At 45.3% G+C, this 27,819-nt stretch overlaps 1 protein-coding gene across 2 annotated transcripts in view; it reads right to left on the reverse strand.

Moving 5' to 3' along the window:
* The window catches only part of BRWD1 (bromodomain and WD repeat domain containing 1), a 614,838-nt gene that overhangs the window by 139,063 nt on the left and 447,956 nt on the right, over nt 1-27,819 (reverse strand). For both annotated transcript variants that reach the window (XM_033941455.1, XM_033941456.1), the window contains 3 exons: nt 18,902-19,026; nt 18,709-18,791; nt 1,920-2,031 (listed from right to left, as the gene is read on the reverse strand). In XM_033941455.1, coding sequence (XP_033797346.1) covers nt 1,920-2,031; nt 18,709-18,791; nt 18,902-19,026 — 320 coding nt within the window. The remainder of the gene's footprint in view (nt 1-1,919; nt 2,032-18,708; nt 18,792-18,901; nt 19,027-27,819) is intronic.

Genomic DNA, 27,819 nt, shown 5'->3' on the forward strand with positions numbered 1-27,819 from the left:
TTTGATGTTTATGTGGCTTGGAAACCTATATTATATACATTAGAAACATAGAAAAAGACGGCAGATAAGGGCCGCGGCCCATCTAGTCTGCCCACCTAATGACCCTCCCCTATTTATCTCTGTGCAGAGATCCCACGTGACGATCCCATTTCTTCTTAAAATCAGGCACGCTGCTTGCCTCGATCACCTGAAGTGGAAGTCTATTCCAGCGATCAACCACTCTTTCGGTGAAAAAGTATTTCCTGGTATCGCCGTGCAATTTCCCGCCCCTGATTTTCCATGGATGTCCTCTTGTCGCCGTCGGACCTTTGAAAAAGAAGATATCTTCTTCTACCTCAATATGGCCCGTGAGGTATTTGAACGTCTCGATCATGTCTCCCCTCTCTCTGCGTTCCTCGAGTGAGTATAGCTGTAATTTATCCAGCCGTTCCTCGTACGGGAGATCCTTGAGTCCCGAGACCATCCGGGTGGCCATTCGCTGGACTGACTCAAGCCTCAGTACATCCTTGCGGTAATGAGGCCTCCAGAATTGTACGCAGTATTCCAGATGGGGCCTCACCATGGATCTATACAACGGCATATTGACTTCAGACTTGCGGCTGACGAAACTCCTACGTATACATCCTATGATCTGCCTAGCCTTAGATGAAGCCCGCTCCACTTGATTGGCAGTCTTCATGTCTTCACTGATGATTACCCCCAAGTCCCGTTCCGCAACAGTCCTTGCTAGGATCTCGCCATTTAGGGTGTAAGTCTCACATGGATTTTGACTGCCAAGGTGCATGACTTTGCATTTCTTGGCATTGAAACTCAGTTGCCAGGTCCTAGACCATTGCTCCAATAGGAGTAGGTCGTGTTTCATATTGTCCGTTGTGCTCTTGCTTGTTGTTACACAGTTTGGCGTCATCGGCAAATAACGTTATTTTACCGTGAAGCCCCTCAGCCAAGTCCCTTATAAAGATATTGAAAAGGATCGGGCCCAAGACCGAGCCCTGCGGCACTCCGCTGATCACTGCCGTCGTTACAGAGGGGGTGGCATTCACCACCACCCTCTGAAGCCTACCACCAAGCCAGGCCCCAATCCATTTAGTCAAAGTGTCACCTAATCCCATAGAACTCATTTTGCACAACAACCTGCGGTGAGGGACACTATCAAATGCTTTGCTGAAGTCCAAGTATACAATGTCCAAGGACTCTCCAACATTGAGCTTCCCCGTCACCCAGTCAAAGAAGCTGATCAAGTTGGATTGGCATGATTTCCCCTTGGTAAGTCCATGCTGGCGTGGATCCCGCAGATTCTCCTCATCCAGGATCTTATCTAATTGGTGTTTGATTAAAGTTTCCATTAGTTTGCTCACTATTGATGTGAGACTCACTGGTCTGTAGTTCTCAGCCTCTGTCCTGCAGCCTTTTTTGTGGAGTGGAATGACGTTAGCCGTTTTCCAGTCCAACGGGACTCTACCTGTACTAAGGGAGAGATTGAAGAGCGCGGATAGTGGTTCCGCCAGGACGTCCCTTAACTCCCTGAGCACCCTGGGGTGTAGGCTGTCTGGCCCCATTGCTTTGTTTACCTTGAGTTTTGACAACTCACAGTAGACACTGCTTGTTGTGAACTTGAAGGTACTAAACGGGTCTACTGAGCCATCCTTTTTTTGTAGTTGAGGGCCGGAACCTGGCACCTCGCGGGTGAAGACCGAACAGAAGTATTCGTTTAACAGTTCAGCTTTTTCCGAGTCTGCTTCTACATAGGTCCCGTCTGGTTTCTTAAGGCGTACTATCCCGCTTGTGCTGTGATTTCTGTCGCTAATGTACCATTATGAATGACTTAAAAAATGGAAACACACCTTCATAAACTGACACTCTATTTGTAGTAAATTAGCTTGAGCTTTACAATAATCAGACAAAATCATTGAGCTTACTGGATAATGTAGCACTGAAAGAGACTGTCTGGATAATCAGTTTGATATGGTTGTTGATTCAGCACTGCTCCAAACCACCAGGCATCATCTATTATTGAGCGAAATCTGTCTCCTAAAAAGAAAAATAATTATTGCTAAAAATTTCAGTATTGTAAATCCTACAAGATTAATCATGCATCCTGGTGCTGGCCCAGTGGCAGTATTGTGGCTATGCAGGAAATGGATGTTTGATTTTGAAACTTGGCTTCTGCTCTTTAGGTAGCCAGAGCTATGAACACATGAGACTGTACTTATAATCCCTTCAGATGGAAGCCACACAGACTTACTGACTAGTTACATTGTGTATATAAAAGTTTCTTGAGGTGGTGGTGGCTGTAATGCTAGGTTAATGGGAAGATCCAAGGGCTTACAAATGAAGACTCGCAGAAACTCATCCCAAGGAGGAAACTAAGAATTCTAAAGCTGATGTTGTTATCCATTTGGGAACAAATGACCAGACCAACAACTCCCCACTTCCAGCGCAGAAAGCCTTTCAGGAGCTAGGGGAGGGACTAAAACTTTTTGTAAAGACTGCAGCTTTCTCAGAAGTACTGCCTATATGTGGAAATGGAGAGGAAAGAGTTAATAACACAGAGGATTTCAATAGGTGGCTCAAAGCCTGACGTCATCAAGGCGGCTTTAAGTACATAGGAGGATGGGGAAATACATGGAAGGACAAGAATGAAAGATTAGGTTTCTTACCTCTGCTAATCTTCCTTCTTGTAGATATTCTCTGGCAGCTGAACGGCTGGGATCTTGTATCAAGTTTCAAGTTTTATTTATATTTGATTAATCGCTTAATTAAATTATTTCTAAGCGAGTTACAGTTTGTAAATAAACATGATATTAAAACAGTAAATAACATAAAATATTAAAAATTTAACAATTTATATATTAAGTATTAAAAAAAAAAAAAAAAGGATAAAACATGTTAGTAAAATATAAAATTACGAATTATATTATGAGGTACAAAGATCATAAAATTACAGAAATTTTAACCTAACAGTTATATATTAAAATAATAATTCAATAATATAACGGATCTTGACATTTAAAAAGAGCACATGATTAATTTTAAATGTTAAAAGCGTCTTTAAATAAAAAGCATTTTAAATTCTTTTTGAAATCGTTTAAGTTATTTATTTCTCTTAAGTGTAAAGGTAAAGAGTTCCAGAGTTGAGGTGCTACTACAGAAAACATATCCTGATGGCGGGTTCCAATGATTTTTAAAGAAGGAATAGTTAGAAGCTTGTGGTTATTTGAACGCAAAGAACGTGAGGGATTATAGGGGATAAGTAATTTGTTTATGAATTGGGGTTCATTGGTGTCTAGGGTTTTGAAAGTTAACAATAGAATTTTATAGGTAATCCGATGATTAACAGGAAGCCAGTGTGATTTAATCAAGAAAGGAGTCACATGGTCATATTTTTTTCCTTTATAGATGAGCTTAATGGCGGTATTTTGTATGATTTGTAAACGTTTTTTTTCTTTTTGGGTAATGTTTAAGAAAAGAGAGTTACAATAGTCAAGTTTAGAAATGATCAAAGAATGAAGTAGAATGTTTAGCGATTTAGGTTCTAAAAATTTTGAGATTGATCGAATCAATCGAAGTCTATAAAAACATGATTTAACAATGTTATTTAAATGTTCATGGTAGGAAAAATTGTTATCAATAGTGATACCAAGTATTTTTAACGAAGATACAATCTCTATAGAGACATTGTTAAGAGTAAAGGGCATTTGCAAATTAATTCCTTGTTTCCATGTGAATATCATAGCTTTAGTTTTTTGGATATTGAGGGCCAACATATTTGTAGTGAGCCATTGTTGGACTTTTTCAAGTTTTAAATTAATTTGTTGTATTTCTTCTTTGTTTTCAGGATCTATAGGGTGTATAATTTGTATGTCATCGGCATAACTAAAAGTGGTAAATCCTATTGATTGGCATAGTGTTAGCAGTGGAGATAAGAAAATATTGAATAATAATGGTGATAAGATGGATCCTTGTGGGATTCCATAATTAAGAGAGTATGGTTTAGAATTAGAGTTATGGAAAGTAACTGTCGAAGAGCGATTGAATAAGAATGATTTAAACCAGTCAAATATTTGATCACAGATTCCGATGGATTTCAGTCTATTAAGGAGTAATTCGTGATCAATAGTATCAATAGTATCTCTATTAGCTTCAGCTGCAGGGCAACTAAAAGATCCCTCCCCTTTGGGCTACCTGCCCGAGAGCTTCCTGTCTTGCTCAGTTAGTAAAAAAGCCATGTAGACCTATGACAACAGGAAACAGAAGAAAAGAGAGAGAGAGGGCGCGGGAACTCCCGCTACCAGTTAATTTCTGCTCAATATCGTGTCATATCAAAAACTATGGCCAAAAATGGCCAACTGGAAACAAACAGATAATGCAAACATCATAAACTGCAAAACCCAGGAAATCCTGGAACATTGACACAGCCTGAAGATCAGAAGGGGCACCCCCCCTTGGGGAACCCCCACCCAACCTTTAAACCCAACAAAGGGGAATACGCATGAAATTTTTTTTTTTTTTCCCAATTGGCGAGGCTGGTCAAAGACAGAAATCCAGCTTACCAGTTACTGAATAGGTGACCTGCGAATCGGAAAAAAAACCCAAAACAGATCGGCGGGCGTTTAGCTGCCAGAAAATATCTACAAGAAGGAAGATTAGCAGAGGTAAGATATCTAATCTTTCATTCTTGTACAATCTCTCTGGCAGCTGAACGGCTGGGACGTACCAAAGCAGTCTCCAAAACTCAGGGAGGGCCTGATGAGCCTGCCGCAAGAACAGAAACCCCAAAGACCGTATCACTCGTAGACGCCACATCAAGCCTGGAAAACCGGGAAAAAGTATGAACAGAAGCCCACATGGCCTCCTGACAAGTCTCTACAGGCGAGACCGTGTGAGACTCAGCCCATGAGGAAGCCATTCGTCAGGAGAGTGAGCCTCCACCCCAAGCCGCCAAACAGGCTGCGTAAATAGCTGCTCGCATCCAACACGAAATAGAAGTCTCAGAAGCAGGCCGACCCCGACGCGTGGGGCCCGCCAGGATAAACAGATGGGCTGACAGACGTAAGATGGTAGTGGCCCCTAGGTATCCCAAAAGACGATGCCAGATAGCCAGAGATCGCAGAACATGGACCTGAGACATGGAACCTGAAGGAACAAAGGCCGGCAACGGAACTCCATGGTTTATGAGGAAAGAAGAAACCACCTTCGGAAGAAAAGGCGGCGCAGTCCTCAAAATCACCGCTTACTCTGTGACACGGAGATCTCTACACGGCAGGAAGATGGTCTTAATGGTAAGAACTTTCAGAGAGATCACATCCAGGGGTTCACAAAGTGGACGAGTCAGGGAGGGAGGACCAAATTCAGTCTCCAAGACGGGCAAGAGAGTCGTAAGGGAGGCCCCAGCCTCCCTGCCCCCAGCAAGAACCGGACAACCGCTGGGTGAGAAGCTAGAGAACCCCTGAACGAAGAGGGACCCAAACAGGAGAGGCCCGCAAACTGAACAATAGAGAAGAGACTGCCAGACCCTTCCTGAGGCCAGCTTGCAGGAAGTCTAGAACTGGAGCCACCGATGAAACTAATAGGTCCACCTGGAGCCACGCACACCAAGCCAAAAACACCCCCAGGCATTCACGTAGGCGAATTCCGCTTGCTCAGCAGGAGCGTGGCGAAAAACGCAGAGGAATAACCCCCCCCTCCACCCGGCCGTCAAGGCTGCACGCTCAAGCGCCAGGCCGTAAAACCAAAGCGGTCCGGGTCTTGAATTGCAAACCGACCCTGCGTGAGGAACCGCCGATGGTGAAGATGACGCAGACCACTCCCGGAGCTCAACCTCACAAGGTCCGCCTACCAATTTCAATTGGGCCAGTCCGGAACCACAAGGATCACCGTGCGCTTGTTTGAGGACACCCGGCATAAAACGCGCCTTATCTTGGGCCACGGGAGAAGGACGCACAAAAGGTCCCCTGTGGGCCAAGGTAAAACCAGAGCGTCGAGTCCGACGATGACGACCTCTCGTCGGCAGCTAAAGAATCTGTCCACCTTTCTTTTCACTTAGGACACCATCAGATCAAAGGAGTGAAAGCCAGCCCAGACAGCATTGTTCCCTCTAAGCTGTGCGCTTGTGCGCACGCACACAACTTGCAAAACCCGTGCACACAAATTAAAATAACGCATACAAAAAAATAAATTTTTGCCTAAAATGATTTTCACTGCTAAAATGAAATGTTGCAGAAGACCAGCTGTTCCGATTTCCCATTTATCACATTTATTGAAGCGTTATAATATAAATTTTAAGTTATTCACGTGATTCCGTTATCTTTGGCAGTTGAACTTGACACGTCACATGCCCCATAGGGCCATAGCCTATGGCCCATAGGATATGAAACACTTCCGATTCTTTGACTTCCTAAAGTTCCGCCATATTGTTTATTTAGTGGAATCATAGTGTGCAGCGTGGTACTGCGGTTGTATAACTGTATTCGTTTATTAAATTGCAACCAGATATAACTCTTAAAATGTCTAAACCGCGAATGGTGAAAAGTGTAAAACGCAAGAGAGCTGCAATAGCTTTTAGGTCTGAATGGCTTGAAGAAATTGTTGAAACGGAGACACCGGAATCTCAAAATACAATGCGTGTTCGACTATGTGAAATATTTACCTATGACGAAGACGATGGAGTTGTGTGCTTTTATTGTCAAGATGCCAAAGCAACTGGAAAAATCTCTACTGGAAAAATATGGGATGATGTTTGGAAACTGTACTTTCTGAAACGCCATCTATCAAGTAAATCTCATACCGACAGTATTAGGAAACTCAGAAGTAAAAATTTAAGAGGGGGACTGGTTAACATCCCCTGGTCAAACACCCCCTGGTCCGACCACCTCCTGTGCAATTTTGAACTAACCTGGCACAAAAAACAACCAGATAAGAAGCCTAATCCCAACCATACAAAGCAATTGACCTGGACAAGAAAACAACTTAATCCAGCAGACTTCTGGACTCATTACACCCCCATCTCCGACTCCGACGTAGACCCCAACTTCCACCTAAATTGGAAAAAATTTAGCGACCAAGTTCTTAACACCACTGCCCCTCTAAGACTTCGCACGAAAACACTTCGCCCCTCAAACAGCTGGTTTGATGCGGACCTCCTGGCCATAAAATGAGAAGTTCGGAAATTAGAAAGAACCTGGTGTAAATCAGGGACTGATTTAGACAGATTCACCTGGCAACTAAAAGTCAAAGAATACAAAAAACTGATCAACGAAAAGCGCAGTAAACATTACTCCCAACTAATAAACTCCCCTTCTCTAAACAGTAAAACACTTTTTAGACTAGTTAACTCCCTACTCGACACAGATTCTCACAAACGCCCCATCTCAGACCTCCCACCCTCCGCTATCACACTAGCCGACCATTTTGCCAACAAAATTCACACTCTAAAATTGTCTCTTGCAGCTCCCAGCCCTGAATCATCACTCAACCTACACGCAGCAGGTACAGAAGGTTCAATAGCCGACATGTCCTGGACCTCCTTCGAAAATCCTGACTGGAATCTATTTCTCAAACTTTATGCTAAATACGTCAACTCCAACTGCCTATTAGACACCTGTCCTCCCACTATCATGAAATCCGCCCCCCCACATTCAAAGCCGAACTCTTCAATTGGGTCTCCCTAAGCCTGGCCACTAGCCACTTCCCGACTGAACTCGGCCACATCCTCATTTCCCCTATCCCAAAACACCCCAAGGAACTAATCTCTTCCACCGCCAACTACAGACCCATCGCCAACATACCACTCTTCCAAAAACTCATGGAAGTCTTGTTAACAATGACCTCACAAAATACCTTGACAAGTTCAACATTCTTCACGACTCCCAGTCCGGTTTCCGCCCAAACCATAGCACAGAAACCGTCTTAACCGCCCTGACAAATTACCTCTTTCACCTGTTCTCATTGGGAAAAAGCGCCCTGATACTTCAATTTGATCTGAGCAGTGCCTTCGACCTGGTCGACCACGACATTTTGCTCAGCTGTCTTGACTCCATCGGCATCTCCGGACAGGTAATAGATTGGTTCACAGGCTTCCTAACTAACCGTACCTACCAGGTCCACAGTAACGGAACCTTCTCCCACCATTGGCGCAACCCTTGTGGAGTCCCACAAGGCTCTCCCTTATCCCCCTCCCTATTCAATATTTACTTGGCCCCTCTGGCACGGACCCTAGCAGACTCAAGCCTAAAATCATTCATATATGCAGATGACATCACCATCATTATTCCCGTTACCTCACTCACTCATGAAACGGAACAACTCACCTCTTCTATCCTCACCAAGTTAGAACTATGGACCTCACAATTCAAATTAAAATTGAACACTGAAAAAACCAAAATTTTCCTAGCGAATCCCAACCATAAATTAGCAAACACTTCCCTCAAATTGAATGGTCTAGATTACCCTATCCAACCCACTATAAAAATCCTCGGAGTCATCCTGGACCGCACCCTGACCTTCGATGACCATACCAGCGCCCAGGTGAAAAAATGCTTCTGCATCCTCTGGAAACTGTGCACCATCAAACGTTACTTCGACCACCTAGCCTTCCGACTACTCGTTCAATCTCTGGTATTAAGCATATTAGACTACTGCAACATCATTTACCTGGGATCCTATAAAAATATCATCAAACGTCCAAGAATAGTCCAAAATGCGGCCGTCCGCCTCATTTACGATCTCAAAAAATACGACCATGTTAGCCCCTACTACACCAAACTCCACTGGCTTCCAGTAGAGGCAAGGATCATCTTTAAGTTCGCCTGCCTCTGCTTCAAAACTTTAACAGGCTCTTCCCCAATTTACCTGTCCGAGCACCTTGAAATAGCAGGCCCCTCTCGCACACGAAACGCCTACCTGTTCACCTTTCCCTCCCTAAAAGGCTGCCTCTACAAGAGATTCATTGATAGAACCCTAGCATTCCAAGCGGGCAAATGGAACAATTGCCTAATCGCCCTCATTTCCAACTCTCCGCCCTACCACCTGTTCAGGAAGTCGCTAAAAACTTACCTCTTCAACAAATTCCGCTAACTCTCCCTTCCCCCCTTCCTGCCCCCCTCCCCGACCTCGATATGCCTCCAAATTCTCTGACTTTGCCCACCTTGCCAAGCCACTATATGGCCTCTCTTAATCAATTTCTGTTTTATCTAATTGTCCTGTCTATGTCAGGCCTCCATATTATTTGCCTTATCATTGCCATATATGTAACATCGCTGTAAATGTAATGTAATGTAATGTAATTTATTTCTTATATACCGCTACATCCGTTAGGTTCTAAATGTACAGTCTCTTCTTTTGTTAACCGCATTGAACTTCCATGGTATTGCGGTATACAAGAATAAAGTTATTATTATTATTATTAACATGTTGCTTGAAAGCCCAACCAAAAAAGAAAACAGGCAAATTAGTAATGAACGGAAGCGTTCCAGTCCTGATGAAATTAAGGTTCTTGTCAACAGTGTTGTGCTGGCCATTAAGATGAATATCTCAATGCTCTCTGTTCAAGATATCAATGAGCACATGGCAAAGTATGTTAGTATACCTGATAGCTGGAGAAGCAAAAACTATGCATTTGAATTTCTTGGAATTATCAATGGCATCGTGCAAGATGATCGTATGGCAGACATTAATTAGCAATGTATCATACGTTAACTGTTGATGAAAGCACAGACATTTCTGTCAACAAGTACTTAATACTCTACTTTAAGTATCGGCCAGTCAATTCAAATGAGTATAGGACATCATTTGGTGGGATGCTACAGTTGGAAGCATGTGATGCCACATCAATAGTAACAGCAATTAGGGAATTCTATAGGAAACATGAACTTGACCTGAATAAAATGGTTATGTTCACCTCTGATGGTGCCTCTGTTATGTTGGGCAAAATAGATGGTGTTGCAGCACAGCTGAGAAAAGACATTCCATATTTAGTGCAGCAACACTGTGTTGCACATCGGGAAGATTTGGGACTTTCTGATTCATGGAAAGAAGTAAAATTGACGAAAGAAGTAGAAACTGTAATGAGAACTGTGTACATGGTGTTCTGTCGGTCTTCTACTAAACGATGCAAATTTTAAGAATAGCAGATGCATCTGAATGTGAATCAATTGCTTTCAGACCTCTCAATGAAGTGCGCTGGTTATCTAGACACTTTGCACTTAAAGCAATTATTCGAAATTATGATCCCCTGTTAAAATGATCCTATTGCAAAGTACTGCTATAAGAAGCTGAACAGTGAACAATTTCATATTACACTTGAAGTTTTGAATGATGTCTTATCAGAACTGGCTTCCTTAACCATGGCATTTCAAAAACGTGGTTTGATACCATTGGAAGCTTATCATCTTGCATAGGGTAAATTGAACAAACTTCAAATGCAATATTTAGGCGACAAGGTTAAGTGGAGTGATAAAGTCAACAGTCTTCTTGACAACAGGATGAGGTCTGGAGAAAAAGTTTCAGTGGATACTAATTTCATATTAACCTTCATTAACATCCTATGTTTGCATCTGGGTGAAAGATTTCCTGAAAATGAAGTTGAGGAATGGTCTGCTTTTGACTGTACAGCAATATCACAATGCGACTTTGACTTCAGAAATGGACATATCAGATCTCTTTGTTTAAAGTATAAACAATTTCTTCCGGAGGAAAGTGTTATTATTCAGCAATACAATGACTTTAAATTCCTTGTTGCAGAAAAAATCAAAAGCAATCTGATAAACAGCTTTCCAGATATGACAAAATTTGCACTTCAGATTGATCAATTTGCAGATTTAGCAAAATTGATGGACATTGGTGCCACATTCTTAGCATCTAGCTCAGATTGTGAGCGTGGTTTTAGTCTAATGAACAATTTAAAGACTAAACAAAGGAATCATTTACATTTAGAGCATTTGGAAATGCTGATGCGTATGCGTGTTAAGTGTCACCTTCAAGATGGAGGCTCAACAGATCTTGACAGAATTTATTTGGACTAGATAAATATGAAAGATCGCAGGGAAAAACTTTGAAAACTAAATTGCTGTTATTTTCAAAATTTTAAGTATAAAGTACAATGATACCTTAGCACTCAATGAAACATAATTTATGTTTATTGAAATGAGACTTTATGTTACATAAAGCGTAACTAATATAAAGTGTAACTAAAATTACATTGTTTTCGTTAATTCAGACTAAACTCAAAGACCTGACCATAACTGAACTCCGGGCCCTCTGGCAATCATTTTTATAGCGCACACAAATTTAATTTTTCTTTAAAATGCGCACAGATTAAATTTTTTGCGCACACAGCCTATGAAAAATTAGAGGGAACATTGCCGGACAGGGACCATTCTCCCAGGTCTAGAGACCGATGACTTAGGAAGTCTTCCCGAACGCTGTCGACACCAGCCACATGAGCCTTGGAGAAAGCCAAGAGATGACACGCCGTCCATGGAAAGAGCATCCGAGCCTCCAATCCAAGCTGGGGACTCTTCATGCCCCCTGATGGCAGACATAGGCAACAGCCGTCGCATTGGCCGAGAATACACGGACATCCGTCCTGTGGAGATGCACTCGAACCCGTAGCAGAGCTAACCGATTGCTCGCAGGTCCAGCCAATCGATCGACCATCGGCTCTCTCTCTGATGCAGATTGCTACCCGTCAGAGCTCCCGTCAGGCTGGGGCTCTTCTCCCTGGAAAAGCGGAGACTCAGAAGAGACATGATAGAGACTTTCAAGATCATGAAAGGCATAGAGAAGGTAGAAAGGGACAGATTATTCAGCCTATTGGGAACCACAAGAACAAGGGGCCACTCAGAGAAATTGAAAGGGGACAGGTTTAGAACCAATGCTATGAAATTCTTTTTCACTCAGAGGGTGGTGGCTACCTGGATTGCGCTAGGACAGAGTCCACTACCGGGTTTCAAAGAAGGATTGGATAAATTCCTGAAGGATACGGGGATTGAGGGATATAGATAGAGGTAGAGATAGGCTATGAAAAGGTATAGATATAAGGAAAAGGGGGATTAAAGGGTTTAGACAAGGATCACCTTACAGGTCATGGACCTGATGGGCCGCCGCGGGAGCGGACTGCTGTGCGCGATGGACCTCTGGTCTGACCCAGTGGAGGCAACTTCTTATGTTCTTATGTCCAGCGGCCCTGTATCGGGACGGACATGCAAACTGCTCCCCAACCGGAGAGACCCTTGACCTTAGTCAGGGTCACCCAATCTGAGACCTGCAGAGGAAGCCCTGTGGGTAGAGTGATTGGGTTCAACCACAGCATACTGTTGCACGCCGCTGCCAACCCAGGCAGCTGCATCCCCAGTGCATCTCTCAGGGGATTCCACCTTGACAGAAGAGAAAACTGAAGAGGACGCTCTCACCCATGGAAGACGTCCATGGCTGCCACCATGAAACCCAACACCTGCAGGTACCACCAGGCCGGCTGAGCCGGGACTGCCAAACTGGCCCGAATCGCTCTCTGGAAGTTCAGATTCCAGGAATCTGAAAGAAACACTTGGTTCAGTCCCGTGCTGAACCGGATACCCAGGTACTCCAATACCTGGGTCAGCATGAGGCGACCTTCTTAAGAAAGATCACCCATCCGAGACATTCCAGCCAAGACACCACTAGGTGAACTGCCAAGTGGCCCTGCTCTCACGAGGGAGCTCTGATCAGCCAGTTGGTGAGGTATGGATGCACTAACACACCCAGAGATTGCAGAAGGGCAGCCACCACCCTAGAACACGAAACCGCAGGAACCTCCGATGTTCTGGGAAAAGCGGGATGTGTAAATACACTCCTGTGAAAACCAAGGAGACCAAGAACTCCTCTGGTGCCACCGTTGTAACCCCAAATGCACCGATACCACCCGGTAATGTGAAACTCACAAGAATGTATGCACCTCTATGAGGTCCAGAAATGGTCTGCAATCGATGGAGCACGATGAAGTAAATCGTGTATTTCCAGAGCCCAAGCCGCCCTGTGGAACCGGCTCTATAGCCACCAGATCCAGCAACCGGCCCTGTCCGGATTGACCTCGGGAGAGGACATGAAGTAGTCCACTGCCGGCCGGAAGAATTGCAGTCAAAGACCTTCTCTAAGTACCTCTAGTATACCCTGATCTGAAGTTAACTTCAGCCATTCCGAAGGAAGGCCGACAACCGCCCCCCGATTCGGGGAGGCCTCGCTAGAGCCCTGGTGTCATAATTCTCTTTTGGAAAGTACCAAAGGTCGAGAGTTGGGAGGCTGCGGGCGCGCTGTACCTCCAAAGCGAGGCCTGTAAGAGGCTCTGAAATGCCGTCCCGCCGCAGAGGGTCCTGCGTACTGTGAGGTCCTCCTGAAATGATGAAAATTCAGCCGTCCCGGCCCCCTGGGTGGACGAGAACCAGGGCCAGGAAGCACCTAAGGCTAACGGTCCTGCACACTTGCCACAAGGTCATCCAAACCTTGGCCAAATAAGAGCGAACCTGTGAATGGCAGCTTGCTCAGAGTAGCAATGGATGAAGAATCCCCTGACCACTGGCGATTCCATAACATTCTCCTAGCAGAAACTGAATAAGCTCCCAGCTTAGCAAAAAACGTCAAACTATCATAGAGGTGTAGTATGACATGCCCGGGCCAAAAAGGAAGTGGCCGCTGCAGCTCACACCCCCCTCGCAGCAGAATCAAAAAGGCGCTTCAAGACTAAATCCAGCTTATGGTCCTAGATATCCATCAGGACCACCCCTCCATCTGAGGGCGGAGTGTTTGATCATGTTTTCCACGTGCTCGTTCTCCGCTGCATTTCCAGATAGTGAGGACTCGGCAGAAATGCTCTTGGAGGTTGGGGGACATGTGAGGGTCCCCTGAAGTGCACTGGGGCCATGACTAAATTGTATCCCATGGCTTCGGAATTTTTCCATGCGCCTAGTCCCACCATAGGTGGATTCGGTGGTGGCTCAGGTCCCCAACAAGCGGGAATACGCATGAAATTCTTAGTGAGGCTGGTCAAAGACAGAAATCCAGCTTACCAGTTACTGAAGAGGTGACCTGCGAATCGGGCAAAAAAACAGATGGGCGGGCGTTCAGCATCCAGAGAAGATCTATAAGAAGGAAGATTAGCAGAAGTAAGAAACCTAATCTTTAATTCTTGTACAATCTCTCTGGATGCTGAACGGATGGGACGTATCAAAGCCGTCCTAAAACTCAGGGGGGGGGGGAGCCTGATGAGCCCACTGCAAGAACAGAAGCGCCAAAGGCCGTATCACCCTTAGCCGCCACATCAAACCTGTAAAACCTGGAAAAGATATGAAGGGAAGCCCACGTGGCCGCCCGACAAATCTCTGCAGGTGAGACCGCATGAGATTCCGCCCAAGAGGAAGCCATTCCTCTGGTAGAGTGAGCCTTCATCCCAAGGGGAGGCTTCTTCCCTGCCACCACATAGGCCGCAGAAATAGCTGCTCGTATTGTGACATTTCCGCTCCCCGAGACGGTCATGTCAGAGTGAAACCCCAGCCTAAATGCTGTGCCCGAGACCAGAGACTGACCGAGAATGATCAGGCAGGGGATACTGAAAGCAGAGCTGCCTATCCTGAGCCATCTGAACCTGATCAGGAGCCAGAATACAAGTTAGCTCCACGGCCCAGTAAAAACCCCAGCTACATTAAGAAGTTTAATCAGGCTCCCAGTTGTATTCTGCCCTGCAACATGGGGGGGAGCCCAAGAGCACGAAAGCTAGGCACACACACACCTAGTACAGGGTGTGGCCCAAAGACTCTTAAGCAGCTCTCCAAGGCAGTAAGACAGGCTGCACACGAGGACCTGGCAGGGAAGGTTCTCCGGGCCAGGCAAAGGCCAGACCTCGCTCATGAACCCATGGAGTGTGAGGATTCCATTGCTCAGGAGCCAGCAGAGCAGCTGGGTATGCCAGAAAATATGGACACGGATGAATGGACAATGCCTGAAGCTGACATTGAGGAAGCCATGGATGTGAGCTTGGCAGCTTCTCACTAAGTACTGCAGGTACGGAGGTGTATAATAATATAGTGTTGAAGATTGATAGAAACTATTTTTGTTTGGTGTGTAAAGCCCAGCTCAGAGCAGTGCTGCACCAGCTTGATTACGTTGCTGCACTCCAGCTGTGCAAAAGCCCAGAGAAACTGAAGAAAGTTTTCTGGCTTGTGAAGCAGTTTCCCTGTTAGCTATCTAAGTTCCAAGGACTCACAGAATTGGGGTAGGTGCCCCGAAGATCTGAGGGTTGGGATTCAGAGGGAGCTTGTTAAAGCTGAGTAATAAAAAGGGGAACCAGCAATTCTGTGGCCCAACAGTGGGAAGGACTGAAACTGATTATTGCTGGAATAACAAGAGTCTGCAGTAAGGCTTTATTTTTTTTTTTCTTTTCATGATTGAAGTTTGCTTTACCATGTGAAATGTGAGTGCCTGGTGAAGAAACCGGATTTTAGGATTAAAAGTCCAGGACTCAAGAGTATTCTTGAGGACTTCTTTTTGGGACTAATGTTGTGTGCTCTTACTGAGACTGTGGTTCAGCACAGGGTAAAGCCCTAGAACCTTGGCTGTGAACTTACCTAATCTAAACACTGCTGTGCTTTCATTGAACTGTTTGAAAGATAAAAATCTGTTTTTTTTTCTTTGGAGAAAAAGGAAGCTTATGCACTAGTGCTTCTTTATATGATTTTTGGTTTTCTAATCCTTGGGTTTTGGAGACAAATTAAACTTTGGACATTGTTTTTAATTTGACTTGGCTCGCTGTGCTTTATTGTTGCGAAGCCCAAAGTATTGGGACACCAGTGAGGTCTTCCACATTGGGAGCCATGCCAGGGTCGTGCTGCCACCTGTCGGTGGTCTTTCGCAAGCTTCTAGAGACCCCGGCAGGTGACAGTATCCAACGCGAAATAGTAGTCTTGGAAGCAGGCCGACCCCGACACATGAGGCCCGCCAGGACAAACAGATGGTCCGACAGACAAAAGTCGTTAGTGGCCTCCAGGTAACTCAAGAGAAGACGTTGGACATCCAGAGACCACAGAACATTGTCCTGAGACTTGGAACCTGAAGGAACAAAGGCTGGCAACCGAACTTCCTGATTGATGTAGAAAGAAGAAACCACTTTCAGAAGAAATGAAGGCACGGTCCTCAAAATCACTGCCGACTCCGTAATGCAGAGAAAGGGATCTCTGCACGACAAAGCCTGAAGCTCCGATACTTGTTGTGCAGAAGTGATCGCCACCAGGAAGACGGTCTTAATGGTAAGATCTTTCAGCGAGATCGCATCCAGGGATTCATAGGGCGGACGAGTCAGGGAGCGCAGGATCAAATTCAGGCTCCACGACGGACAAGGCGGTCTCAAGAGAAGCCTCAGCCTCCATGACCCCTGCAAGAACCTGACAACATCTGGATGAAAAGCCAGAGAACCCCTGAACGAAGAGGGACTCAAACAGGAGAGTTCCACAATCTGAACACGTAGAGAAGAGACTGCCAGACCCTTCCAGAGGCCATCCTGCAGGAAGTCCAGAACCTGAGCCACCGACGGGACCAAAGGGTTCACCTGGAGCCCCACACACCAAGCCTGAAAACACCTCCAGGCTTTTGCATAGGCCGAGACTGTCGATTTCTGCTTGCTCTGCAGGAGTGTGGTGATACCCGCAGAGGAATACCCCCTAGCTGTCAAGGCTGTCCGCTCAAGTGCCAGGCCGTAAGACCAAAGCGGTCCGGATCTTGAAGAGCAAATGGACTCTGCATGAGTAACCTCCGATGGTAAGGAAGACGCAGACCGCTCCCGGAGCTCAACCTCACAAGGTCTGCGTACCAAGGTCATCTGGGCCAGTCCAGAGCCACAAGGATCACCGGACCCCGGTGCAAAGTCATCCGGCGCAAAACATGCCCTATCATGGGCCACAGAGGAAAAACGTACAGAAGTTCCCCTGTGGGCCAAGGTTGAACCAGAGCGTCGAGACCGACGCTGTCGACCTCTCGGCGGTGGCTGAAGAATCTGTCCGCCTTCCTGTTCACTGAGGACGCCATCAGATCGAAGTTGGGACGCCCCCAGCGGGCGCACTATGGCCCTGAAAGCCAGCTCGGACAGGGACCATTCTCCCTGGTTAAGAACATAAAGAACATAAGCAGTGCCTCCGCCGGGTCAGACTATAGGTCCATCCTGCCCGGCAGTCCGCTCCCGCGGCAGCCCAAACGGGTCACGACCTGTCTGTATCACCAGAAGAGGCTCCCTTGCCACCTTGGTTTCTCTGACGACTGAGGAAGTCTGCCTGAACGTTGTCAATGCTGGCCACATGAGCCGCGGATAAGGCCAAGAGATGACGTTCCGCCCATGCAAAGAGCATCCGAGCCTCCAATCCCAGCCGGGGACTCCTCGTGCCCCCTTGACGGTTGACATGTGCAACAGCTGTCGCATTGTCCGAGAATACATGGGCAACCTTCCTGTGGAGATTTACTTGGACCCATAGCAGAGCTAACTGGATCGCTTGTAGCTCCAGCTGATTGATCGACCATCGGCTCTCTCTCGGTGTCCAGCAGACATGGACTGGGAAGGACATGTAAACTGCTCCCCAACCGGAGAGACTCGCGTCCGTAGTCAGGGTCACCCAATCCAAGACCCACAGAGGAAGCCCTGTGGACAGAGTGACTGGGTTCAACCACCACAGAACACTGCTGTGCGCCGCTGCCAACCAAGGCAGCTTCATCCCCAGCGCATCTCTCTGGGGATTCCACTTCGACTGAAGTGAAAACTGAAGAGGATTTTACAGGTGGGGGGGGGGGGGGGGGGACCAGGGCATGTAGGGAAACCCCCCAAAATTGGCAAACTCTGTGAGTCACAGACACCACAGAGACATGTGCTGCAATGAAAGTCTATGGCAGCCTGTAAAACACAGTACAAGCAAGGAGATCAGTACCTCATGAGCTGAATAAACCGGATATTTCAAGGTTTAGATTAGATTAGATTAGATTTCAGGTCTTCTGACCGCCTTACCTTCCCTGCCACCTCAGATCACGACCACCAGGACCCCTCAGGGAAATCAGGGAAGACATGACGGCGTACCTCCTCAGAACCATAGCAGCCTGCGCTCTACCCCTTTGCGGACGAACCGGGAGAGATGGCACCTGAATCTGGAGACCCAATCCAATCAGCAGGTTGTCCAGAGGGCTTCCTGCAGTTTTAGGCTTACAGAGCACCCTCCGGAAACAGACAAACTTTAAAATGTCTGCGATCTCCCGCTGAAGGATCACTCGCACCGAGTTGATCCGCAACATGTGGACAAACCCAGGAAAAAAAAAAAAGGACTAGAAAGATAAAACAAATCACAAGCAGAATTAACTGAGATGATAGCATGCAGAGAAGCTGCAGAACAACTGGGCAAGACAGGAAGCTCCCAGGCAGGTAGCCCACAGGGGAGGGATCATCTTTTAGTTGCCTGCAACTGAAGCTAATAAAGATACAAAAGATCCCATCCGTTCAGCATCCAGAGAGATTGTATAAGAATGTGGATTGGAATTTTTGCCTTTAGGAATCCTATGAAGTGATAACAGATGCTCTCAACTGTTATCCCCAGCTGGCCTAAAGAGAAGAGAAGAATGGCCAAAGAAAAAATAATCTAGATACTCTACATGCCAGGGGAAACTATAAGCAAGCTCAGGTACAGGTTGATTTTAAGGGCAAGGAGAACTTACTGATTTGCCAATTCCTCTGTCGTGCTTCCTCATAAAAAGGATGCAGTACAAGAAAGTCAAGAACATCTGGCATATCATGATACCTAAACACAGAATTAGAAGTTAATTACTTTCAATAATGCATAATATACTAATGCAGGCAAAGAATGCACAAAAATAAAAATCTAGAAACCAATTCTGCATTATTACTTACTTCAAAGAAAATGACCTGTCCGTGAGTTTTCGAGTAACATGGTCTAGAAAAGCAAGCTTGAGGGAACATAGTGTAGGCGGGCCAACTTCATACCTTATCCCAACAATTTTTACCAGCTCTTGGTCCTAGGATGGATTTAGAAAAGAAAAATATACAAGACCCACATTAAACTAGTTATTGAACAACTGCCTCAGATGAGAAGCTACGGATAGTTTTAAGAGACAAGGCTTGATGACTGAAAAATAAAAACTAACTACTGGGTTTCTCATTCAGAATGATTTTATATTATTGCACCCACTTGACAAGGTAAATTTTATTTCCATAGAAGCTTCAAAATTCCTGGCTTATCATAAAAATTTCAAATGGCTAAGCTTTATGCTTTATTAGCCTTTGTCCATGCAAAGACATTAATTTCATTGATGTAATGTTTTATATAATTTTATTTCAGTATTTTAATTCTTAACTTTTTTTTATTGAAGCTTTGCAACAATAACTTTAAAAAAAAATTCTTGAAATAACATAAAATGTCAAAGGCAATTAAATTAAATCAGAGCTCAATACCCAATAAACCAATAAAAAGCAGAGATTCCCTAGAAGCCCATCAGAAAAATCAGTGGGAGGACCTAAATTAAACAAATAATGTTTGATATTAACATTAATTTTTAACTAAACGTAACAATCACCTATAATCCAAATATCTACATAATGCCATAAAACCCAAATAATTCACTGCCTCTGAAATCAATTGGAAGAGAGCATAATCTCCATGGTGCTAGGTGACCCTCTAACACAGTGGTCTTAATTTTTAAGCTGGGACCACTTTGGATTCTAATGAGCTGAAGGAAAGCCTCCATATATCTTCCCATGTGGGGCCATGACAATGCTGACCAGTGTGTGTTATCGATGTCCATTCCCACAAGCCCACCTTCAAACTTCATTAAGGTGTATCATTAAGGTTGTTAATATTTCCGAACACATTCCCTTTTATCTATTGAGAAGTGCCTTGTTCATAAAGCATTCAATTCCTTCCCCTATCCACTTTCCCTTTCTGACTTGAGCCTGGGTAGAGAGGCAGAGTAGAAGAAAAAAAGCCATAAAGACAATGGGGGCCACCCTTGGGCGTTGCACTGAAGAACACTGCTCTAGCATTTAGGTAACTTCAAAACTCTGGATTCAATCAAGATACACAGATTTTCCAACTAATCTAAGCATTTATGTGCAATATATATCGGCCAGTACCACTCCTTTGCACATCGCAAAATATTGCCTCCTCTTGGCTTTTACAGCTAAACATATCAGAAAAAAGCAGACTTCTTGACCAAACAGCTTTTCTCTATTACAAAAATATAGTCCTACAAGGCTTTTTCTGGTTTTAACACAAAACCCATAGAGAGACTTGACAGAAGATCTCATTTATAGTCTAAATTTATAGTCAATGGTTTTAATTAGGTTAACAAGAGCAGAGTTTTATTACAAACTCTTATTACATTTTATTACTTGCTAGGAATCAAACACTAAAGACTCCTTTTACAAAGCTGCGGTAGTGGCTTTTGCTGTGGTAATTGCTCTGATGTCCATAGGGATTTAATGAGCTTCATAAATAAAGCACACAATATACCGTATTTTCTTGCATATGACGCGCGCGTTATACGTGGTTTTTACAAACCGCGCATACCCTTGCGCATTATACACGTGAGCGCGTTGTACAAAATTTTTTTTACATAGTTCCCCCCCCCCCGACACCCGATTCATCACCCGGAAGGAGCGCTCGCACTCCCACCCCGAAGGACCGCTCGCACCCCCACAGCCTCCCTCCCTCCCCCATGGAGAAACTGTCTACCTTGTTTCCGGATGCCAGCCCAGCTGCTTCCTCTGCCGGCGGTCCTGCCCCTTCTCAGAGCCCTGTGCTGCGCTGCTTCCTCTTCAGGCGGTCCCGCCCTTTCTCTGATGTCAGAGAAAGGGCGGGACCGCCGGAAGAAAAAGCAGCGCAGCAGGGCTCAGAGAAGGGGCGGGACCGCCGGCAGAGGAAACAGCTAGGCTCTCTGGCATCCGGAAACAAGGTAGACAGCTTCTCCATGGGGGAAGGGGGTGAGGCTGTGGGGGTGCGAGCGGTTCTTCGGGTGGGGGTGCGAGCGGTCCTTCGGGGTGGGAGTGCGAGCGCTCCTTCGGGGTGGGGGTGCGAGCGGTCCTTCAGAGTGGGGGTGCGAGCGGTCCTTCAGGGTGGGGGTGCGGGTGCGTGCGAGCGGTCCTACGGGGTGGGGGTGCGAGCGGTCCTGTGGGGGGTGAATCGGGGGGGGGGGCATCAGGCTTTCAGGGTAGGGACAGGACTTCAAGGAGGAAAGGAGAGTCGGGGCGAGCGAAAACAGAGTCGGGGTCTCCAGAGGAGAGTCGGGGCGGGCGAAAGGAGAGTCGGGCAGCATGCGCGGTATACGGGTGTGCGCGGTATATAAAAATTTATGTACATAAATATGTGTTTTTTGCGCGCTATACCCATGTGCGCGTTTTACACGGGTGTGCGTTATCTATGTGAAAATACGGCAATCCTAAGGCTCTTTATAATAGTCTAATATTCAAACTACCTTAACAAGGTACCTCTTGCCGCTGCCCCTCACTCTCCTTTGCCTCTGTCCCCTCTTCTCTCCTGCCTCCCAACTCTCGTCTGCTGCTTGCTCTGGATTGGTTACATGGAATGCTGCTACTATTTGGTTTTTTGCCAGGTACTTGTGACTTGGATTGGTCTCCATGAAGATGAGATACTGGGCTAGATCCAGTAAGGATATTCTTGTTCTTAACAGATAGACCCTTCTCAGAAGAGCTTACAATCTAATATGTACAAACAGGACATCACAGGGTAGAGGAGTTTCTGGAAGAAGGAATGATTCAATGTGTATAGGTATAAGTATATGACAGTGAGTGGTAATTAAGATTTGAAAGCAGCTTCAAAAAAGTGGGCTTTCAGCTTGGATTTTAATACTGCTAGAGACGGTGCATGACATATTGACTCTGGCAGCCTGTTCCAAGAAAGAAGGGACTGAGTCTGTAGTTGGCAGTGGAGGAGAAGGGTACAGATATGATGGACTTACCCGGTGATTGGTGTTCATGGGGAGAGGGGCACATAAGGGGAGATAACCGATAAGAGACATTGAGGAGCTACAAAGTTAATGCACTTAGAAGTCAGTAATAGTTGTTTTAACTGTACTTGGAAATGGATGGGAAGCCAATGAAGTGTCTTGAGGAGAGGGGTAATGTGAGTAAGGCAACTCTCATGGTATATGAGTCATGCAACTGCATTTTGAATGGATTACAGGGGAGAGAGATGGTTGAGCGGAAAACCTGAGAGAAGTATGTTGCAGTAATCTAAGTGAGAGGTGATGAGAATGTGGATAAGGGCTTTGGTAGTATGCTCAGAGAGAGGTCAGATTTTGGTAATATTATAGAGGAGGAAGTGACAGGATTTAGTGGTTTGTTGGATCCGAATGGAGAAGGAGAGAGAAGAGTCAAAGATTGCTCCAAGATTGTGAGCTGACTAGACAAAGGAGGAGGGTATTAACCAGAGAATGACACGAGGACAAATTTTTCCCCGTCCCCATGGGAACTCATTTTCCCATCCCATTGAGTTCTTTTCTTGCTCCATTCCTGCAAGTTCTGTCCTCATCTACACAAGCCTCAAACATTTTAAAATTATAAGTGTCTGAGGTCTGTGCAGTTAAGGCAGAGCTTACAGGAATGGGTCAGGGACAGGGACAGCGACAAAACTCATGGGGACGAGATGAGGAAATTGAATTTCTGACAGGATAGGGAAAAATTTGTTCCCGTGTCATTCTCTATCACAGACAATGCTGCAAATGTATCAAGATGAAAAGTAATTTAGAGCATTGTTTTTCAACCTTTTTACACCCGTGAACCGGCAGAAATAAAAGAATTATTTTGTGGACCGGCAAACTACTATGACCGAAATTAAAAAACACATTTCCGCCCCGTCTCCACAAGCTCGGTCCCCACAAACCACCTGATCCCATCTGCACAAGCCTCAGTTATGATTTTATATTGAACGTATTTTATTAAAGTATAAAAAGAAACAATATTCTGTACAATTGTCATTTTATAAATATATAGAGCAAGGACCAACAAAACCCCTGTCTCCCCTCCCCTTCACATATATCCCCTCTACTATCAAGAAAACTGAACAAGTCAAGTTATTACAGAATGCTACACAGAAATATCATGCTAACAGAATACTGCAGTCACACATGACAGGAATAGTGTTAGGGGAGTGCCCCCTTGTCACAGAGATCCCTAAGCCAGCTGGAAGCTAAAGAAGCACTGGCTGGGCTTTGCAGTCCCCAGTTATGTCTCTAGCAGGATATATATTTCAAATCTGATATATTCTAATGACAAAATAGAAATAAAATTATTTTTTTCTACCTTTTGTGGTCTCTGCTTTAATCTTCTTTTCACTCTTTTCTTTCCAGCATCTGCCCTGTCTCTTCAATCTAGCATCTGCCCGTTCCATCCACTGTCTGCCCTCTCCCCCTTCCATATGTATCTGACTTCTTTCTATGCCCCTCTCCCCTGTCCATCCAGCCTGTGCCTCCTCTCTCCCTTTTACATCATTCATTCCAGCTTCACTGCTTTCTTCATTTTTATCTCTCCTACACCAGATCTAGCATCTTTATCCCTCTCTCATTTCTCTGACCCCCCTTTCCAGCATCAATCTCTCTCTTTCTCATTCCTCTTTCTCTCCCCTTTCCCTCATCTGATCTCTCCATTCCACCCTGACCCCTTCCCCTCCTATAATCTCCCTGCCAGCTGTTTCCTTCCTTTTTTCATTCTCCCTTCCCTCCTCCCCCCTATCCAACATTAACTCTCTTCCCATCCCTTTCCCTCCTCCCCTCCCAGTAGCATCTCTCCTTCTATCTCCCTCCAGGTCCAGTAGCAGCTCTCCCTTTATCCAGAAGCCTCCCATCCTCCAACAGTGGCTTCCTCTCCTTCCAGTTGCTCTCAGTACTTGCCTGCAGCAGTGATTTCCTTAAGCAGCTTTGGGTCCGTTGCCGCCTCCGAGGAAAGGGGAAGACGCCTTCAGATAGTAAAAAATACTGCTATCAAGATCATTTATGGCGCAAAGAAATATGACCATGTTTCTCCTCTTCTAATCAATGCACATTGGCTGCCCGTCGAACACAGAATTAGTTACAAAATTCTACTTTTAACTTTTACAACCCGCTCAAACAATCAACCAGAGTTTCCCTATTATCCCACTAAATCTCTTTGTTCCATATCACAAAATCTTCTCGTCGTACCATCATTAAAACTAATTAATACGCTGAGATCCAATAACTTCGCTGTCACTGCACCCTCTCTTTGGAATTCGCTGCCTAATCATATACGAATCGAATCCACGACAAAGCAATTTAAAGCAAAACTAAAAACATTCCTATTTGAAGATGCTTTTGGATAAAACTGTCCTTTTCAGGACTAAATCAACTACAGCCTCTACCCTTACCTAGTGTTTCTTCCCTAAGTGTGCCTTTTCTCAAATATTGTAGTTCCATCCTTCTTTCCCAATTGTGTGCAGTTAGTATATATGTTTTTGTATTGTTGTACACCGCTTAGAAATTTTAATAAGCGGTGTAAAAATTTTTTTTAATAAACTTGAAAACTTGAAGTTGCCGAAGTGAATTACTGCCCTGGTAAGTACGAGAGCTGCTGGGAGGGGAGACAGCCACTGTCGAAGGCTCCCCATGATTTTGCTCCTGCACACCCTGCACATTCGCGGCCCCCCCCCCAAGCCGGCAAAAACAGCATTGCATCGCAGGCCCTGCCGCCCAAGATGAGCCGGAGGCCCCTACCCACCGCATCCTGCACGTGGGCAGATTCTCAGCACAGACGCTGCTGATGGCCTCAATCCACATGCTGACCCCCCCCCCCCCCCCCGCGCACGCTGATCATCTCCCTTCTACCTGCACTTTCCCTGCAGCCCTCTTAGGAGACTCGGCAGGGGCAGCGATCAAGACAGGCTGCCGAAGTTGAGACCTTTCCTCTCTGAGTCCCGCCTATTTTGTTTCAACTTCCTGTTTCCGCATAGGTGAGACTCAGAGGGAATGCCTGACATCGGCAGCCTGTCTTGATTGCCCGAGGCTGGGAGGAACAGCAGATTTCCGCCAACACCACCGGGGCAGGAAATTTAATGGCGTCTATCTCGCTGGCCCTGTGCGGATTGGCAGGAATTTTCTGCGGACTGGCACTGGTCTGCGGACCGGCGGTTGAAGAACAGTGATTTAGAGCATGAAGAGAATACCAAGCTAATAACACGGTTGCAGTTCTCATTTAATTTACTTCAGTGTTCCAGAAATAAAGACTAACGTAGTTGAAGCTAAATACTTCCATAACAATCATTTTGCAGTAGCAGGTCTGAAAAGAATGGAACCAAGATAATGCTTTTACAAGGGTGGAACCAAGATAATGCTCCTTTAAGAAGCTAGATGGAACTTTGTAGTGGACTGTTTTGAGCAGTATATCAAGAACTAGCCTATTCTGATGATACTTTGTGAATAAAACTAAGAGAAAATAGATGGCACTGAGAATCCTGAAATCCATTTCTGAAGCTTTCAATAAAATACAGCAAACTAGTTGTTTTATTGCTGTTGAAATTGGAAGGAACTGAGTGAGAACTTAAAAACAGAATTGAACATTGACAGAATTAAATTGCAAGCATTAAGAAAACAAATGGGACAAGCAGCAGCATCTCCAGCTCATTTTCTTGCAAATATTGTAAACATCCAGTATCAGGATCAAACCTAAGGTGCTGAAGAAGAGTTAGCTATGACTTGGGTATCCAGGGATCATCCAACTGTATTGACAACTATAATAAACTTCAGAACTAAGGAGGAATCATTCAAGAAAAAATATGTTTGCTGATGAAGTTTTAAAGAAAGTCAAACCAGTGAACTGGTGAAGGTTACTTATTAAGCACTTAGATTTCAAGACTGTTTAACAGCAATAGCTGCTTTTTCTGGCATAGAAAGAATATTCTCTATCTTTGGACTTATTCATTCCAAATTGAGAAATCGTTTGGGATCCAATAAAGCAGGAAAGCTTGTTTTTTCCCCAGATTATGAACAAACAAGAATATGAAGAAAATTGAACTACAGAAGACAATATTTTAAGTTTTTCATGTGTGGACCTGGCTGATAGTCTATATTTTTTTAAAGATATATTTGTTTAACCGTATCAATTAACATGGATGTTTAAGCAAATACAAGAATACATATGCTATAATGTTATTGTTTTTGGTTAAATAAAACTATTTAGATTGTTATTAAGGAAAAGCAATGTTACTTACCGTAACAATTGTTATCCAGGGACAGCAGGCAGCTATTCTCACTAATGGGTGACGTGATCCAACGGGGCCCCGATGCGGACGCTCACAAGCAGTCTTGCTTGAAGAAACTCGAAGTTTCGAGTCGCCCGCACCACGTATGTGCGAGTGCCTTCCCGCCCAGCGCAGGGCACGTCTCCTCAGTTCAGATAGCTAGCAGAGAAGCCAACCCAGGGGAGGAGGGTGCATAAGAACATAAGAAGTTGCCTCCGCTGAGGCAGACCAGAGGTCCATCTCGCCCAGAGGTCCTCTAATCCTATCCCTATAACCTTACCTCTACTCTTATCTGTACCCCGCAATCCCTTTGTCCTCCAGGTACCTGTCCAGACCTTCTTTGAAGCCCTGTAGCGTGCTTCTGCTTATCACATCCTCCGGTAGCGCGTTCCATGTATCCACCACCCTCTGGGTGAAAAAGAACTTCCTGGCATTTGTTCTAAACCTTTCCCCTCTCAATTTCACTGAGTGCCCCCTTGTACTTGAGGTTCCCCATAGTTTGAAAAATCTGTCCCTGCCCACTTTTTCTATGCCCTTCATGATCTTGAAGGTTTCTATCATGTCTCCTCTAAGTCGTCGCTTTTCCAGCGAGAAAAGCCCCAGCTTTTTCAGTCTGTCAGTATATGAGAGGTCCCCCATACCCTTTATTAGCCTAGTTGCTCTTCTCTGGACTCTCTCAAGTACCGCCATGTCCTTCTTGAGGTACGGCGACCAGTACTGGACACAGTACTCCAAGTGCGGGCGCACCATTGTACGATACAGTGGCAGGATGACTTCCTTCGTCCTGGTCGTGATACCTTTCTTAATGATGCCCAACATTTTGTTCGCTTTCCTTGAGGCTGTGGTGCACTGCGCCGACGCCTTCAATGTTGTGTCTACCATCAGTCCCAGGTCTCTTTCAAGGTTGCTCACCTCTAGCGGTGATCCCCCCATCTTGTAAGTGAACATCGGGTTCTTTTTCCCAACATGCATGACCTTGCATTTCCCTATGTTGAAGCTCATTTGCCATTTTTTGGCCCACTCTTCCAGCGTTGTCAGATCTTTTTGAAGGTCTTCGCAGTCCTCCATGGTTTTGACCCTGCTGTATAGTTTAGTGTCATCCGCAAATTTAATAACCTCACATTTTGTTCCCGCCTCCAGGTCGTTAATAAATATATTGAACAGAAGCGGTCCCAGCACCGACCCCTGTGGAACTCCGCTCGTGACCCATTTCCAATCTGAGTAAAGGCCCTTTACTCCAACCCTCTGTTTCCTGTCCGCCAGCCAGTTTTTGATCCATCGGTGGACCTCCCCTTGCACCCCATGGTTCCATAGCTTCCTTAGCAGTCTTTCGTGTGGGTGGGACGTGAGAATAGCTGCCTGCTGTCCCTGGATAACAACTGTTACGGTAAGTAACACTGCTTTATCCTGGACAAGCAGGCAGGTATTCTCACTAATGGGTGACTTCCAAGCTAACCAAAGTGGGATGGGGAGAGAGTTGGCAATTCAGGAGAATAAATTCTGTAACACTGTTTGGCCAAACTGTCCATCCCGTCTGGAGAAAGCA

The sequence above is a fragment of the Geotrypetes seraphini genome, chromosome 4, assembly GCF_902459505.1.
Source record: "Geotrypetes seraphini chromosome 4, aGeoSer1.1, whole genome shotgun sequence".
Lineage (NCBI taxonomy): Eukaryota > Metazoa > Chordata > Amphibia > Gymnophiona > Dermophiidae > Geotrypetes > Geotrypetes seraphini.